At 38.4% G+C, this 18,630-nt stretch overlaps 1 protein-coding gene across 3 annotated transcripts in view; it reads left to right on the top strand.

The window, feature by feature from the left end:
* Positions 1-13,859, top strand: part of rasl12 (RAS-like, family 12) — a 119,713-nt gene extending 105,854 nt beyond the window's left edge. The window contains exons 5-6 of one of the 3 annotated variants that reach the window (XM_039773369.1): positions 6,785-6,975; positions 13,298-13,859. In XM_039773369.1, the coding sequence (XP_039629303.1) occupies positions 6,785-6,975; positions 13,298-13,637 (531 nt within the window). In that variant the 3' untranslated portion in view covers positions 13,638-13,859. Of the gene's footprint in view, positions 1-6,784; positions 6,976-7,131; positions 7,182-13,297 lie in introns of those variants that run through there. The other 2 variants (XM_039773368.1, XM_039773370.1) reach the window with 2 other exon arrangements.
* Positions 13,860-18,630: the final 4,771 nt, after the last annotated feature.

The following is an 18,630-nucleotide window of genomic DNA, read 5'->3' as shown; positions in this document are numbered from 1 at the left end:
ATTGTCTTCTTACCCAGTTTTGAGGAATCCAGATTTTTCTAATGATTTCATTCCTGAGACAGATGCAAGTATAGTGGGACCTCAGTTCACGGATATCTTGGAACACGTACAAATTGGTTTACAACCAAAAAGTTTGCCGAACTGTGGTTCATTAACTTGCAGCCTTTTAATTTTGATGTCTGCCATCATCCCAGTTCTATGGACATCAAAACCAAAGTCCTCTCATGGCTTGCCAACCCCAGCTTCGACTATTGCATCATTCACACCAATGTGAAGAAAGAAAAAGCTGGCAGAAAGTGTGAGATCCTAGCACCCCCCAAATGCACTATGCACTAAAAACTCAGTTAAAACAGGCAGGAGTTGAATGTCCATTGCAGGGTCAACTACAGGTCTGTAGACTCACTGCATAAGGTATCTATCGCCTGATGACTGATGCGGGGAACTTTTAAAATCGACCATTAACCTGGCCTTACATTCACTTTCTGTCTTTTCTCCAAGGAAGGCTATCTGTTCTTTTAATCTGAAGAAGGGAGCTAATGCAGGATGACGTCAGCATTTGTTTTAAGTACTGAACTGACAATTCCCGTTAGAAAATTCTTTCAATTGTTCCTGTCTTCATAACAATAAATAATGGACTCACATCCTTCTCTCTTGTATCTCTGGTGACACTGGGTTTAACAAACTAAATGGCATTAGAGCAAGTCTAGTATCACAAAGAGATGTCACAAGCTCTATGTTTTCTGTTTCTTAGAAACATGAATAATCTTTGAAGCACTGGCTGCTGCTATACAGATAGGTGAATTTTCTGAGGTCAAGAAAAAGCAAAGGAGGTGGTGTGCCTATTATGGCAGTATGTGGTTACTGTTTCTCTTCTTGGTATCCTCATGTGCAGTAGTTGCCACTGCTCTACTGCCACTTTCTTTGCTTGCCCATGGAAACCATGGAAAAGTCATTTTAGATATGGTAGAAGGGTGCTTTCATCAGATTGGCTGGCCCAGCACTGGCTGGAGTCTCTAGGACTCTGGATGTGTCTGGCTTGTCTGATTTCTTTTCTACATTCTGGCCATGGATATACAATAAACTGATGAACATATATTGTTGTTTTTCATTTATGTCAATTAGTTTCTACTTTGTTTTTGATGTATTTGAACAAATCTGTATTGTCATATGTGACAGTTCTGCATTTAGTGAGGGGTAAAATTTACTCTTGCATTTTGTGTTGAGAGTTGTTGCGGTGCTCTGCATTTGCACTGTGCAAGAACAAAGCATTTTCTACTGTTAAATTGCATTTTTCAGGTGGCAGTGATAGATTGGACACCTAGCTCAGGATTACTTGTGTTCTGTTTTGTGTATTGTATCAATCCCATTTTTTGACATTCTTTGTATGCCCAACCTACCTAGAATGTGATCTCTCTGTGAATTGGCTTTGCCAAAATGTTTTAATTTTTTTGGGAGTTTTTCTTTTTTTCTTAGGGAGCCAAGGCTTGGGATGTCAAAAACAGGGCCTGTTAAAAGGCCATTGAGTCATTCCTTGTGTGATTTTAGGCAATACAATAAGTATATTGTTGTTGCAAATACAGTATGTTAAAATTTTAATTTTGTTTGACTTGTTTTATCATCTAAAAGTATTCTCTATTATTTTTCTCATTGCTATATATCCCAATGTAAGCTAATACCAAACACTGCTAAATATTGTATACAACATCATAAAAATATGAATGTTTATTTCTTAAGGCAACATTTATTTTTATTGGGGACTGTAAAAATGCAAATTTAAAGTAGGGTTACCCAAAATATCATCAGCTATTACTTATCCCAACAGGGATACTATCCACTAAATCACTGCTACATTCTGATAAAGGACACTTTGAGCCTATTGAACTGCCTTCAAGTCAGATAATCGGACTGCTTTTCAGTACTATTGCTTCCAGCTTACAAGTAGTAACTGGAGTGTGACAACCAGTTCAAAGGTTGAAAAAAGAAGCAGGGGAAAAATTACACAATTGCTTTGTTTTGGTAAATTTGAACATGTTTAGAAATGTCACTTTAGGTCTGGATGAGCATGAAACCATCATAACCAGATTCTTCAAACAACGAGTGGACAACTGTGTTCCTACAAAAAACATACATATATTTCCTAATACTGAACTATGAATAACCAGCAATAATAGACATTTACTAAAGGCTTGCAGCATTGCTTTTCAGGTCACAGATATAGAAACATATAACCAATGCCTGTACAAGAATAGGAAAGGAATTAAATTAGCTAAAAATCTATACGGGGATAAACTGGATCTATTGCAGCAGTTGTGATGCATATAAACTTTAAGAGAAAAGATCAGAGATGCTTACAGATTACAAGCTAAAGCCTAATTCAATTGCAGATACATTGTATACACAGGATGAACTTAATGCTTTAATTTACTATTTTGATAATAACAAACTGCCTCCTAAATTATTGCATGCAGAATTGTTTAATTTATCCTTCTGTGTCTCAGTGGATAATGCAAAGAGAATTGTTATACAGGTCAACTTTCATAAGGCATCTGGGGCCTCATGTATAAACGGTGCGTACGCACAGAAACGTTGCGTAAGAACTTTTCCACGTTCAAATCACGATGTATAAAACCTACACTTGGCGTAAATCCACGCACTTTTCCACGGTACCTCATGCCTTGTCGTACGCAAGTTCTCCGCTCGGTTTTGCAGACTGGCGGCACCCAGCGTCAAAGCAGTGCTACTGTTCCTGTGTGGTTACACCTTATTTTCCTGACGCGGCTTTATAAATACACCGAAACTAACCGCATATTGTTTATTAGTGTAATGCATCTGATTGTAATTAACTTGTAACAATATAATGGTAGAGGGAACTGCCATAGTATTCCAAATATCATAACTGCTTTAGCGTTGTTACTCTCACTTCTCCTTCTTCTTCTTCTTCTTCTTTCAGCTCCTCTTGTTAGGAGTTGCCACAGCGGATCATCTTTTTCAATATTTCTCTCACTGCACCACTCAAAGTATTTATATCACTGTATTTGAGTGTGAATCACAGCAGCAACTGATCGGAAAGGGAATTATCGGTATACAGCTTCAAGGACACGCTGTCTCAGCCACTGCAAAATGTTTTAAAGCCTTTCCTGTACGGACCTCGCAGTTCAGAAACAGAAACGATATCATTTATAAGGTGAAATTCAGCAAAATATGTTTATTAAATTATACAGATAAAACTTTATCTTCATTTAAATAATCTATATTCTTCACTGGGTGTGTCGTTAAGGATAGAATAATTAAACATGTACTACGAAGATATTTCAATGTTCTTTAAACGTTTTGAAGAATTGGCGCTAAGCTTACAGATGGTTTAACGTCTATTACAGAGCTGATTGTATGGCGATCGGTTACTTAGGTAAAGAAAAGCACTGACTGCATGAAGGCTACGCCAATATATATTGAATATAAAACAGAAAGAGAAAATAACAACACAGCTAAAAACACAGCGACAAATTTCGGCAAAAGTTAAATGCTTGTGTCATGAGCACGAGGCGGCTATGCAGTGTCCGCAACAGACGTAGCCATCCACTATGCATAAGCTACCTTACTGACAGGCGGGCGAAGGAGCCACCGATTCTTCCTCTCCCCAGTGCCACCACAAGCCTAGAGCCGCCCCTGATTGTACTGCTGCAATAAATTATTTCATCGAAGTGAAACACATGTTTAATAACGTGCTTTAACTCCTATCATCATGAAAATGATATCACGTATACATCTCAGTATTTTAGTTATTCAGAGAACTGTAATATTACGAATGTAATTGATTCTGTGTCCAGTTGGAGGAAGAGAGCCGGTTTAAAAAACAAGTAGTGATTCACACACATAGAGCACAAGATCAAATACAAAACAAAGCATTTAACGTGCTACTTTAATTACGATGTGATTTGAGAAACTGGTTAATTAAACGATTTTAAGATGAAGTTTATGATGTTCTACTTTCATGACAAAATAAACTACGTGATTAAAGTGGAAATGTCGAGATTGAAGTTGACATTTCGTGCTTTTTCCTCACTGTGTGCCTTTTTTCTCTGTACCCTAATAAGCTTTCATATGACACTCAGACAGTGGGCTTACAACTTGGCTTTTCACGGCGACTTTGATAAGTGACTTCTTTTTTATTTCCGGCACTGTGCAATTTGTGAATGTGAGCTTTCAAGTTTCTCCAACACGCTATGTCACTCGATCAACTTCCTATTGTTGATTATACCACGGTTTATTTGAACAAAAAGTATGTTTTTCATTTGCCTCCACTTGGTATTCACTGAAATTCTTATATTTTCCCCCGTGCTTTTCTCATTGTCTTTTCACAGAAGGCTGTGCTTAAGGGAGATTTATATTGATTTGCATATTCAAATAGGCGTAATTCTGGGAGGATTTGGGGCGTTAGATAATGCGCGTGCACAAGCGTTAGTTTTCACGCTGATCGGGATTTATGTAGCGGAAGAACGTGGAAGTTGGAGTACGCACAAATTCCTGCATCTGGATTTTTCTGTGCGTAAACACATTTCGGCTTTTGTGCTTACGCCATGTTATAGTGCGAGTTCTACGCACGGCGTTATACATGAGGCCCCTGGTCATCAAAATGAAATTTTAGGGCATGTTTTAAAAATCTATAGAGACTATATAGGTGAGATCTTTAATATCTCATTGAGAGAATCTGTGATTTTCAGGGAACAAGAAATGGGTGAGCAGCTTTTCTGCAGAAAGCAAAGTTAATTAAGACTTAAAAGTTGATGCAAACAACTCCTATAGGTGTCCCAACTTTTGTTGATTACTTACAATCCCTCTGTCTGTATAATAGCTGTGTTGGAACAAACTGTTTCCATACCCCCGGAAGAATTATTTGGACACTATTGCTATCACAAATGTGAAAAAGGCAATTAGATAGATAGATAACACAGGGAAAACAGACAGACCACTCTAACTCTAAAACGTTTTTCCTTTAGGCAAATCACAAAGAAAGTCAAGGTATCAGTAAGTACAGTTTTCTAAACCATCAAAAGGAACTTTGTAATTGTGGAAACTCTGACAGGAACAGGTCTGGTAGACCCAAAGCCCTTACAGAATCAGAAAATAAGTCTCTGAGAGTTAACTGCTTGTGTAATAAGTTCCTCGATTTGTTTTAAAGGAATTGTTATGTATACGTCTTGATTTGTAAATGTCAAGGGGTATCCTGTTATTTCTTATATGGTAAAGGGGATGGTTGTGTGCACATATGTAATATAAATAAGGGTGTGTGGAGTTTAGAGCAAACAGTGTGTATGGAATGAGCGATAGAGAGACACGTGTATGAGAAAGATAATAATGTTTGCAGTTGGTCCAGTTTCGTTAAATAAAGTGTTCCTGTTGTTCATCACCCTGTGGAATTGGTTGTATTTAAACGTTGTTGCAGGTGGCTGGGGGGGCGACCCAGCCAGGACACCCTGGAGGACCAGAAGAGGGCTTACGCCCACCTCAGACCACGTGGGGGCAACCACCCTGGTTGCTCTGGGGATCACAGGTACAGAGCTTAGAAGCTCAACCCTGTAGGGGCCCGTGGTCACCGCCAAGGGGCGCCCCGATGCCTTGGTAGCCCTGGACCTCAGCACTTCCTCCACACCCGGAAGTGCTGGGGGGAAGAGGAGCAGGGACACCCAGAGTGCTTCCAGGTATGCAGCCGGCACTTCCACCACACTGGAAGATTGCCGGGAAGCACCTAGAGCACATCCAGGTGCATGTAAAAGGGGCCGCCTCCCTTCATTCAAGGACTTGAGCCGGGTGGAAGCAGGATGAGGTCTGGGAGGAGATCAGGAGGCGGTCTGAAGAGAAAGCGAAGGCATTTTTGGGGACTGTGGCACTTGTGTAAATAATGGAGCACTATAATAAACGTGTGTGGGGTGATTTAAACGTGTCTGCCTGTTTGTATCCGGGTCATGTTCCATAACGCATACAGAAGTTAAGAATATATAACAGGAATTACCTTATATTTTTTTTTTATAGTTTTGATTACAATTTTATCTTCACCAGTTAATTTGGTTGATGATTCTTAAGATCTCCCTATCTCAACCCTAGCTCTGTCCTAGTTTATCAAATTAGCATGTAACTTACACTTTATTAAAAGATCAAAATCACCATGACAGTGTCCTCCATTACAGACAGAAGCGCTCTGTTCTTTCTTTAAAAAAATGGAATGCTGCCATTCATTGATCAGGAGGTTCTCATATAAACAATGTCACTCTCCCTCGACAAGTCTCTTGTGCAATGGAACAATAACTTCCAGGCAACTCTCTTAACACATATGGTCTATTTTCTCTTGGGAGCTCAGCTCTATACATTGGTGTTGTAACAACACTGTCATTGTCATTGTCAGTGCTTGTTGGAATCTAATTATTTGGCCTTTATAAGGCCACAAACTTTTCATATGCCACTTTTCTCATTCCGTGAAATTCCTAGAACTATTAGGCACAATGCTGCATGGATTGTGTGCTTTTAAAATAGCAGCGTTACTAAAACCAGCTTCTTCTTCCCCACTACAAATAGCAGATATATTACAACAAGAATATATTTAGTTTGCTTTTAATGTGACTTTCAGTCTCATACTGTATATATAAACAACTGAAATTAACTCCGGATATTATTTTGGAAACAACTGTGACGGCAATAGGCCGAAAGTCTTTTTTAGCAAAGGTTTTTCCTAATGTTGTCAGGATAAATTTACATTGCCCATTGACTCTTTCAAACATCTTTGCTTTAGGAGGAGCCTGCTAACATGGAGCGTTACCTAAACTGGGCAAATGCATTCTTGGTAGTTTACAGCATTGACAACAGAAGGAGCTTTGAAGTCTGCCACCAGTATTTAGAATCCCTCTCCCAATGTACTAAGGCTCTACATCAAGAACGTCCAATCATTCTGCTTGGAAATAAGCTTGACATGGAAAGATACAGGTAACAAGATTGTTTTTCTTTTCAAGGTCCATTTTTTAATGCATGTTGAGTTATGTTCTGGTAGTAAAGCGCATAATGTAAATAAAGTTTATTATCATTTTTATTAATGTCCTTTGATGGTCTGGCACCACATTTAGATTTTTTTGCTGCCTTTAGTCTCCCCCCAAACCTGAAATGAATGGAGGAGACTTCAGTTTCAGTAAGTACAAATTATTAAAAAAAATTTTTCTTAATTATGGTTGTTTTTAGTTACCCACCTCATATGTGTATATATATATACAGTCATGTGAAAACATTAGGACACCCTTTGAAAGCATGTGGTTTTTTGTAACATTTTTAATAAATGGTTATTTCATCTCTGTTTCAACAATACAGAGAGATTAAAGTAATCCAACTAAACAAAGAAAACTGAGGAAAAGTCTTTTCAAGATCTTCTGTAAATGTCATTCTACAAAAATGCCTATTCTAACTGAGGAAAAAGATAGGACACCCTTGCCCCTAATAGCGAGTGTTACCTCCTTTGGCTGAAATAACTGCAGTGAGACGGTTCTTGTAGCCATCTACCAGTCTTCGACATCGGTCTGAGGAAATTTTACCCCACTCCTCAATGCAGAACTTTTTCAGCTGTGAGATGTTTGAGGGGTTTCTTGCACGTACAGCCCTTTTCAAGTCACCCCACAGCATCTCAATGGGATTCAAATCTGGACTTTGACTTGGCCATTCCAGGACTCTCCATTTCTTCTTTTTCAGCCAATCTTTGGTTGATTTACTAGTATGTTTTGGGTCATTGTCATGTTGCATGGTCCAGTTCCGCTTCAGCTTTAATTTTCTAACTGATGGTCTCACATGTTCTTCAAGCACCTTCTGATACACAGTAGAATTCATCGTGGATTCTATGATGGTGAGCTGACCAGGTCCTGCTGCAGCAAAGCAGCCCCAAACCATGACACTTCCACCTCCATGCTTCACAGTTGGTATGAGGTTCTTTTCTTGGAATGCTGTGTTTGGTTTACGCCAAACATGTCCTCTGCTGTTGTGTCCAAATAATTCAATTTTGGACTCATCTGTCCAAAGAACATTATTCCAGAAGTCCTGGTCTTTGTCAACTTTATCTCTGGCAAATGTCAGTCTGGCCTCGATGTTTCTCTTGGAAAGCAAAGGTTTCCTCCTTGCACACCTCCCATGCAAGTTAAACTTGTACAGTCTCTTTCTGATTGTAGAGGCATGTACTTCTACATCAACAGTAGCCAGAGCCTGCTGTAGTTCTCGAGATGACACTTTAGGCTTTTGGAGACCTCTTTTAGCATCTTGCGGTCTGCTCTTGGGGTGAACTTGCTGGGGCGACCAGTCCTGGGCATGTTGGCAGTTGTTTTGAAAGCCCTCCACTTGTAGACTATCTTCCGGACAGTGGAATGGCTGATTTCAAAATCTTTGAGATCTTTTAAATCCCTTCCCAGACTCATAGGCTGCTACAATCTTTTCTGAAGTCCTCTGACAGCTCTTTTGTTCTCACCATGGTGCTCACTCTCACTTCAACAGTCAGGAGCACACCAAACTAAATGTCTGAGGTTTAAATAGGGCAAGCCTCATTCAACATGCAGAGTAACGATCTACTAATTATGTGCACCTGGTGTGATATACCTGTGTGAGATCTGAGCCAATTTAAGAGGGAATACATGTGAGGGTGTCCTATCTTTTTCCTCAGTTAGAATAGGCATTTTTGTAGAATGACATTTACAGAAGATCTTGAAAAGACTTTTCTTCAGTTTTCTTTGTTTAGTTGGATTACTTTAATCTCTCTGTATTGTTGAAACGGAGATGAAATAACCATTTATTAAAAATGTTACAAAAACCACATGCTTTCAAAGGGTGTCCTAATGTTTTCACATGACTGTATATATATATATATATATATATATATATATATAAACTGCTCAAAAAATGGAAATGAAAATGATCAACCTACAGAGCCCTGAATTCAAAGACGCCCCAAAAATCAAAGTGAAAAAATTATGTGGCAGGCTAGTCCATTTTGCCAAAATTTAATTGCAGCAACTCAAAATTGTATGCAGCACTTTGTATGGCCCCTGTGTTCTTGTATACATGCCTGACAACATCGGTGCATGCTTCTAATGAGATAACAGATGGTGTTGTGGGGATCTCCTCCCAGATCTGGACCAGGGCATCACTGAGCTCCTGGACAGTCTGAGGTGCAACCTGGTGGCATTGGATGGACCAAAACATAATGTCCCAGAGGTGTTCTACTGGATTTAGGTCAGGAAAGTGTGGTGGCCAGTCAATGGTATCAATTCCTTCATCCTCCAGGAACTGCCTGCATACTCTCACCACATGAGGCCAGAAATTGTCGTGCACCAGGAGCCACTGTACCAGCATAGGGTCTGACAATGGGTCCAAGGATTTCATCCTGATACCTAATGGCAGCCAAGGTGCCTTTGTCAAGCCTGTAGCGGTCTGTGTGACCCTCCATGGATATGCCTCCCCAGACAATCATTAACCCACCACCAAACTGCTCATGCTGAATGATGTTACAGGCAGCATAATGTTCTCCATGGCTTCTCCAGACCCTTTCACTTCTGTCACGTGCTCAGGGTGAACCTGCTCTCATCTGTAAAAAGCACAGGGCACCAGTGGTGCATCTGCCAATTCTGGTATTCTATGGCGAATGCCAATCGAGCTGCATGCTGCTGGGCACTGAGCTCAGGGCCCATTAGAGGACATGGGGCCCTTGGGTCACCCTCATGAAGTCTTTCTGGTTGTTTGGTCAGTGCTCATCCTGTTCTGCTTTTCCCAAAGGAGCAGATACCAGTCCTGCTAATGGGTTAAGAACCTTCTATGGCCCTGTCTAGCTCTCCTACAGTAACTGCTTGTCTCCTGGAATCTGCTCCATGCCCTTGAGACTGTCCTAGAAGACACAGCAAACCTTCTGGCAATGGTAAATATTGATGTGCCATTCTGGAGAAGTTGGACTACCTGTGCAACTTCTGTAGGGTCCAGGTATCACCTCATGGTACCAGCAGTGACACTGATCGTAGCCAAATGTGAAACTAGTGAAAAACAGTCAGAAAAGATGAGGAGGGAAAAATGTCAGTGGCCTCCACCTATTCCTGTTTTGGGGGTCATCTCACTGTTGCCCCTCTACTGCACCTGTTGTTAATTTCATTAACACCAAAGCAGCTGAAACTGATTAACAACCTCCTCTGCTACTTAACTGACCAGATCAGTATCCCAGAAATTTCATTGACTTGATGCTATACTCTCATTAAAAAGTGTTCCTTTAATTTTTTGAGCAGTATACATATACATATATATATATATATATATATATATATATATATATATAAATATATATATATATACAGTGGTGTGAAAAACTATTTGCTCCCTTCCTGATTTCTTATTCTTTTGCATGTTTGTCACATAAAATGTTTCTGATCATCAAACACATTTAACCATTAGTCAAATATAACACAAGTAAACACAAAATGCAGTTTTTATATGATGGTTTTTATTATTTAGGGAGAAAAAATCCAAACCTACATGGCCCTGTGTGAAAAAGTAATTGCCCCCTGAACCTAATAGCTGGTTGGGCCACCGTTAGCAGCAATAACTGCAATCAAGCGTTTGCGATAACTTGCAATGAATCTTTTACAGCACTCTGGAGGAATTTTGGCCCACTCATCTTTGCAGAATTGTTGTAATTCAGCTTTATTTGAGGGTTTTCTAGCATGAACCGCCTTTTTAAGGTCATGCCATATCATCTCAATTGGATTCAGGTCAGGACTTTGACTAGGCCACTCCAAAGTCTTCATTTTGTTTTTCTTCAGCCATTCAGAGGTGGATTTGCTGGTGTGTTTTGGGTCATTGTCCTGTTGCAGCACCCAAGATCGCTTCAGCTTGAGTTGACGAACAGATGGCCGGACATTCTCCTTCAGGATTTTTTGGTAGACAGTGGAATTTATGGTTCCATCTATCACAGCAAGCCTTCCAGGTCCTGAAGCAGCAAAACAACCCCAGACCATCACACTACCACCACCATATTTTACTGTTGGTATGATGTTCTTTTTCTGAAATGCTGTGTTCCTTTTACGCCAGATGTAATGGGACATTTGCCTTCCAAAAAGTTCAACTTTTGTCTCATCAGTCCACAAGGTATTTTCCCAAAAGTCTTGGCAATCATTGAGATGTTTCTTAGCAAAATTGAGACGAGCCCTAATGTTCTTTTTGCTTAACAGTGGTTTGCGTCTTGGAAATCTGCCATGCAGGCCGTTTTTGCCCAGTCTCTTTCTTATGGTGGAGTCGTGAACACTGACCTTAATTGAGGAAAGCGAGGCCTGCAGTTCTTTAGATGTTGTCCTGGGGTCTTTTGTGACCTCTCGGATGAGTTGTCTCTCGCTCTTGGGGTAATTTTGGTCAGCCGGCCACTCCTGGGAAGGTTCACCACTGTTCCATGTTTTTGCCATTTGTGGATAATGGCTCTCACTGTGGTTCGCTGGAGTCCCAAAGCTTTAGAAATGGCTTTATAACCTTTACCAGACTGATCGATCTCAATTACTTCTGTTCTCATTTGTTCCTGAATTTCTGTGGATCTTGGCATGATGTCTAGCTTTTGAGGTGCTTTTGGTCTACTTCTCTGTGTCAGGCAGCTCCTATTTAAGTGATTTCTTGATTGAAACAGGTGTGGCAGTAATCAGGCCCGGTGGTGGCTATGGAAATTGAACTCAGGTGTGATACACCACGGTTAGGTTATTTTTTAACAAGGGGGCAATTACTTTTTCACACAGGGCCATGTAGGTTTGGATTTTTTTTCTCCATAAATAATAAAACCATCATTTAAAACTGCATTTTGTGTTTACTTGTGTTATATTTGACTAATGGTTAAATGTGTTTGATGATCAGAAACATTTTGTGTGACAAACATGCAAAAGAATAAGAAATCAGGAAGGGGGCAAATAGTTTTTCACACCACTGTATATATATATATACATACATATATAAATATATATATATATATATATATGTATAGTGACAGATTGGGGGCTTTGCCACCCTGCCACCCAGCTCAGCTCAACGTCTGGGATCTCCCATATTCCCTTTATAGTCCGTGACCCAGAAGTGCTTCTGAACCCGCAGTCCATGTGACTTCTTAGCACTTCCGGGTCAGATGAAAACTTCTCTTCATCAACCCGGAAACACGTCATTCCCTTTGTCCATGTGACTAGGACGCACTTCTGGGCTGTAGGAAAAATACTCATTGCTCCTCCCTGCAGCTCCTTCTAGTGGCCGCTGTGGTATCCAGCAGGGCTGTGGATAAAAACTCCATTGTCCTTAATTCCCTGCTGGTATTTGGGGCACCTCCATGCTGCAGGGAGGGCTCCACCTGGTGGTCTGGGGGTATTGGCTGTGATGACTGGCCGGCTATAGACCACAATATATACAGTATATATATATATATATATATATATATATATATATATATATATATATATATATATACAGTATATATACAGTATATATATATTTATATATATATATATATATATACAGTATATATATATTTATATATATATATATTTGTATATACTGTATATAACAACAATAACTGAAAACACAAAAAAAACTTTGGGCTTGGATAATACAAAGCTGCTGCTTCTAGTAAAAAAAAAAAAAAAATTGGATTCATTTCACTTTCTCTCAGCTTCTCACGGGAAGTTAAAAGATATGAACCCTACAGCATGTCTTTTCCCAGTGCAGTATACTTGGGATGTGTAGGGGCTATCCTACAGCCTAAAGCACTAAAGCACTTCTGCTGGAGTCTGGGGGTTGATTTCTCTCAGTGACCTTTAGAGCTGTGTAGGCTGGAAATATGTGCTGCAAAAGGTTACCACAGAAAACTGGCATACCTGTAAGAAGACACCCTAGGCAAAATACAGTCAATAAAAGACTAATGAGTAACAGTTCAAATTAAAATCTATGAAAAATTTGCAAAAATACAGATACCGGGCCCCACAATTTGGGTCATTACTGAGAATGTTGAGTTGCCATGTAACCATATCAGGTTTAACCTAAAAAATTGCATGAAGCAGTCATGTGGGTTGGGTACAATGACAAATACGCCAGAGTACAATGAATATTTATAACATTTTCTTTTAAAGAGCATTTTCAAAAGTCAGCAATGATAGTTATCTCAGCCAATAAACAGTTTCACAGTGAATTCCATTACTGTTAGTCTGATTTACCTCTGTATTTTTTTGTATTTGTTGTTTATTTTTAGTTCCACACTAAATCATATTTGGTCTTTCAGGCAGGTGAGCAAGTCTGATGGAATAACAATGGCTTCCAAATATGGCTGTTCATTTTTTGAAGTATCTGCTTGCCTAGACTATGACTGTGTGCAACATGTTTTTCATGAAGTTGTCCGAGAAATTAAAAAGGCAGCAAAGAGAAAGCTTCCCATTCATCCTCTGTTCATCACTGAAGAAAAGCCAGCTGTTGCCTTGTCATCTGTCACGCCCATCTCTGCCACCTGCAAGGAAATGCCTTCCATTGCACAAGCAAAGCTAATCACTGTAAAATCCTCCAGGGCTCAAAGTAAAAGACGAGCACCTACGCTGACGCTGCTGAAAGGTTTCAAAATCTTCTGATATAGATACAGAGACAAATTTATACTCTGCAGAAAGTACAGTAGCCTTACAGGACAGCAAAAAAATTTAAAAAATTCATCAATCTATATTTTATAAGATGTGCTTCTGAGATCAAAGCTATTTTAAATACTTTTAAGTTGTAAGAAACTTTGTTCATATACTACATTTAAAGAAATTGAAAGTTTAGAAAAAATATTTGTAAATAAATATTTCGTGAATAAATGACTTTAGAAAAATATTGTTGCTCTTTTATGACCATTAATATTTTTATTTTCATATAATTTATTTTTTCAGATTAATGATTTTATTATTTAATTTATATAACCTTTAAGAACATACAGTAACTTAATTAAGAGGAACATAATTGATATTTTAAATTAAGAGTGCAAAATACTTTCTGAAACTTTGTTTCAGGTTAATTAATTAAGCCTTTTTTGGTTGCACAGTGTGGACACTGAAGTTGAAAACAACGGGAGACAAACTACAATAAAAAGTAAAAAACTATTTCTTTATTCTTGGTGAGTCAAAGTGGCTGCCTCCACCTGACAGCTCAATTTGCCACAGGCAGCAAGCCTTTCACTGACAGCCAGATCAGACAGCCTGCTAGCAGGAAGGAGAGACTTCCTTTTTAAACTCAAGTTCATTGTCAAGAATAAAAAAAAGAAAAAAAGAGGAAATGTAGCAGTTCATCTTGAGGTTATACATAAATCATAATAGCTTGCGACTCCCTGAATTGGAATATGTACATTGCTTCTTTCAGATAAAGAGGTTACCAGGGCACTCAGTTTTAAGAAATATACTCAAATAATTTTAAGCAAGAATTCAGAAACTGAGATATGTAATGGTCATAGGAGACTTATCTAACTGTAAAATGATTTTGATAAATGTTTATGCACCTAATGTTGATGATAAGGAATTTATACAAAATTTATTTGCATCCATTCCCAATCTGAACTCTCATAAAGTTATAATGGCGGGGGACTTTAATTGTGTTCTAAATCCACTTTTAGATAGAACTTCCTCCACAGGGGGAACGACATCTAACACCGCAAAGATAATTACAAAGTTTATAACCGATCACAACTTATCAGACCCCTGGAGGTTTTTAAACCCAAATTTAAGAACATATTCTTTCTACTCACCAGTGCATCACTGTTACTCAAGGATTGATTACTTCTTTATAGACAATAACTTCTTGCCTATGATTAAATCTTGTGAATACGATGCTATTGTTATTTCTGACCATGCACCTATGATCTTGGAGCTAAAATTACTAAGCCCCATACACTCACCCCAGATGGCCTCAACCGCTTCTATTAGCTGACGAGAATTGTACTGAATTTATATCCAAACAAATCAAATTCTTTCTAGAGACAAATACATCCCTGAGATCTCTGCAGGAATACTCTGGGAAACTCTTAAGGCCTTCTTAAGAGGTCAGATTATCTCATATCTTTCCCACAGAAATAAATCCGAAGCCAAGAAAGTAGCAGAGATAAAAAGCGAAATTACTAAAATAGATGAAGAACACGCCAGACTACCAAGCGAGACTCTACATAGGAGGAGGCAGGCTCTACATTCAGAATTAAACCTCTTGACAACTAAAGAAACTGAACAACTAATTTACAAATCCAGACATCATTATTATGAACATGGAGAGAAAGCTAATAAGCTTTTAGCTCAACAAATTCACAAGCAAGAAGTGCAATGCAATCTCGTAATCACAACACTAACGGAGATAAAATCATCGAACACAAAAATATAATGCACACTTTCAGAGACTATTATAAATCCCTATATACTACGGAGTTTAAAGAAGACAATACACAATCTAATGCATTTCTGGATACATTACAGATACCATAAATAAGACGCTTTTAGTGTGGAGGAACTTGATAAACCTCTGCATTATCAGAATTACTAGATGCTATAAAGTCACTCCAAGGTGGAAAGCAGCAGGCCCTGATGGCTACCCTGCAGAGTTTTACAAGAAATTCTCCGCTCAGCTAGCTCCCTCCTATTAGCAACATTTACAGAAGCCAGAGATAACCAATCTCTTCCACAAACCTTTCGCCAAGCACTAATCACTGTTTTCCAAAACAAAATAAGGACTTATTACAATGTGCATCATACAGACCAATTTCACTTCTGAATAACGACGTTAAAATACTCTCTAAAATCATAGCTAGAAGGATGGAGAAAGTGCTCCCTCGTAATATCACAAGACCAAACTGGATTTATTAGGGGCCGCACTTATCTTCAAATCTTCGACGCCTGTTTAATGTAATATACTCACCAACTAAATCAAACACCCCAGAAATATTATTATCATTGGATGCAGAAAAGCATTCGACATGATTGAATGGAAATACCTTTTACTACATTGGAGAAGTTTGGGTTTGGCCCAACATTTGTGCATGGATTAAATTACTGTATACTAACCCAGAAGCTTCAGTTTGCATCAATAACATTTGCTCAGACTACTTTAAACTAGAACGTGGCACTAGACAAGGATGCCCTTGTCACCGCTGTTGTTTGCATTGCCATTGAACCACTGGCAATACATTGTCGAAATACTGATCAGATAAAGGGGATTAGCAGAGAAGGACTGGAACAGAAAATCTCATTATATGCAGATGACATGGTACTGTATATATCGACCCAGAAAATTCTGTGCCTGCAGTCTTAGCAGCACTCACAGAATTTCAAAAGATCTCTGGTCTCAGAATTAATCTGAATAAAAGTGTACTCTTTCCAGTGAATTCTCAAGCATATAATATTAGATTAAACACCCTACCTTTTATCATTGCAGAACAGTTTAAATACCTCGGGTAAACATCACAAGTAAACATAAAGCTCTTTATCAACAAAATTTCGCGCCTGCATGGAAAAAATTAAACAAGACTTGCATAGATGGTCAACCCTTCATCTCACACTAGCTGGAAGAATTAACACTGTTAAGATGAATATTCTTCCTAAGCTCCTTTTTATTTCAAAACATCCCAATATACATTAATAAATCATTCTTTAAGCAATTAGATTCAACAATAACCTCATTTATTTGGAATTCAAAACATCCACGCATCAAAAGAGCGACCCTACAAAGACAAAAGGCAGAAGGTGGCATGGCTCTACCTAACTTCCAGTTTTATTACTGGGCAGCAAATATACAGGCGATAAGAACCTGGACACAAATAGAAGAACATACACAGGCTTGGACCACAATAGAAGTAAAATCCTGCAGTACTTCTTTGTATTCCTTGCTTGTGCTCCAATAAACACACGCTATCGGCAATACACTAATAACCCAATTGTGCTCCACTCACTTAGAATCTGGAACCAATGTAGAAAGCATTTTAAGACGGAGAAGCTTCTATCTGTGGCACCTCTGCAAGAGAACCACCTCTTTCAACCTTCACAAACATATGCAGTTTTTAATATCTGGAAAAATTTGGAATTAACTTGCTTAGAGATCTTTATATAGACAACGCTTTGCATCCTATGAACAATTACATTCCAAATTTAACATTCCAGCTACACATTTCTTTCACTATCTTCAAATCAGGAACTTTGTTAAACAGAACCTTCCAGATTTTCCTCATCTTGCACCCTCATCCATGCTGGAAAAATATTGCTCAATCTCAAGGACTTAGACTCCATCTCTACAATATATAAAATCATTTTACAATCCCTCCCTTTCAAAGATCCAAGAGGACACTGGGAAAAGATCTCTCAATTAATATATCAGAAAAGGAGTGGAAAGTAGCAATGCAGAGAATTCACTCGAGCTCCATATGCAAAGCATACAATTATACAACTAAAATTATATATCGAGCACATCTGTCTCGACTAAAACTCTCCAAAATGTTTCCAGGGCATGATCCAACCTGTGAACGCTGCAAAAGCCCCAGCCTCACTAGGTCACATGTTCTGGGCCTGCACCAAATTAACATTATTCTGGACAAAAATTTTAATTACCTTCAGACAGCCTTGGACTCACAATCCCTCCTAACCCATTAACAGCTGTGTTTGGGGTTCTTCCAGAGGGCTTAAAGTGGAGAAAGACAAACAAATTGTGATTGCATTCACTACACTTTGGCACGCAGACTTATTCTGATAAACTGGAAGAACCCAAACTCTCCTCTTTTAAGTCAGTGGGAAACTGATGTGTTATATTATTTGAAATTGGAAAAATCAAATACTCAGTTAGAGGATCGTACAGACTTTTTCAAAACATGGCAGGATCTAATCAGTAATATTTTAAAATAAGTTCATAAAGCACAGAGAATTTATTAATTTAGGTATGTTTAAAAGCCTTAAATTTTATGCCGTTTGGCTTGCTCTCTCTCTCAAGGGTGGGGATCGATCTGTTCTTAACTCTATTTTTCTTTTTGTAAAAACTTGATTGCTTTGTATGAAGTGTAATAAAATTAATAAAAAAAAAATAAAAATAAAAAATTCAGAAACTGTGGCATTGATTTATAATATCACAGGGTGTTCTGTTAGTATCAAGAGGTCAGCATTTTCCCATAAAAGAATGCAAGTCAGTCCCTTATCCTGTGCACAAGCTTAATTCTTTTTCTACCTACTGTAAATGAAGAACAAATCATATAGAAATAATGAATCATATAACTCTCTGTAGCATGATTAATACAAAATACAGTACTTGGTATTGTGAAGAAACTACTTATAATCATTACAGTTAATAATCTTTTTTTCTTTCTCAACAGTAAGGCTGTATAAGGTTTGTAATGTATGTTTTAAATGATATGCTAGTGTCAAAGATAACACGTCAATTATGTGCTGTTGGAATAAAACTAATGATGATTCCAACTAAGTTAAAAAGTGACAGAATGTTGTTGGAATCATCATTTATTCCTATCAATAAATAACAATTCTGGGTTGTTTTTATTTGTATTCAGAGGCAAGTAGTTCTCATCCATCCACTAGTTTAACTCACTGAGACAATCAATTAAGTACAACACAGGAGAAA

Source organism: Polypterus senegalus, chromosome 12 (genome assembly GCF_016835505.1).
Source record: "Polypterus senegalus isolate Bchr_013 chromosome 12, ASM1683550v1, whole genome shotgun sequence".
Lineage (NCBI taxonomy): Eukaryota > Metazoa > Chordata > Cladistia > Polypteriformes > Polypteridae > Polypterus > Polypterus senegalus.
Note: the sequence above shows the minus strand (reverse complement) of the source record. Positions and strands in the feature narration are given on the sequence as shown.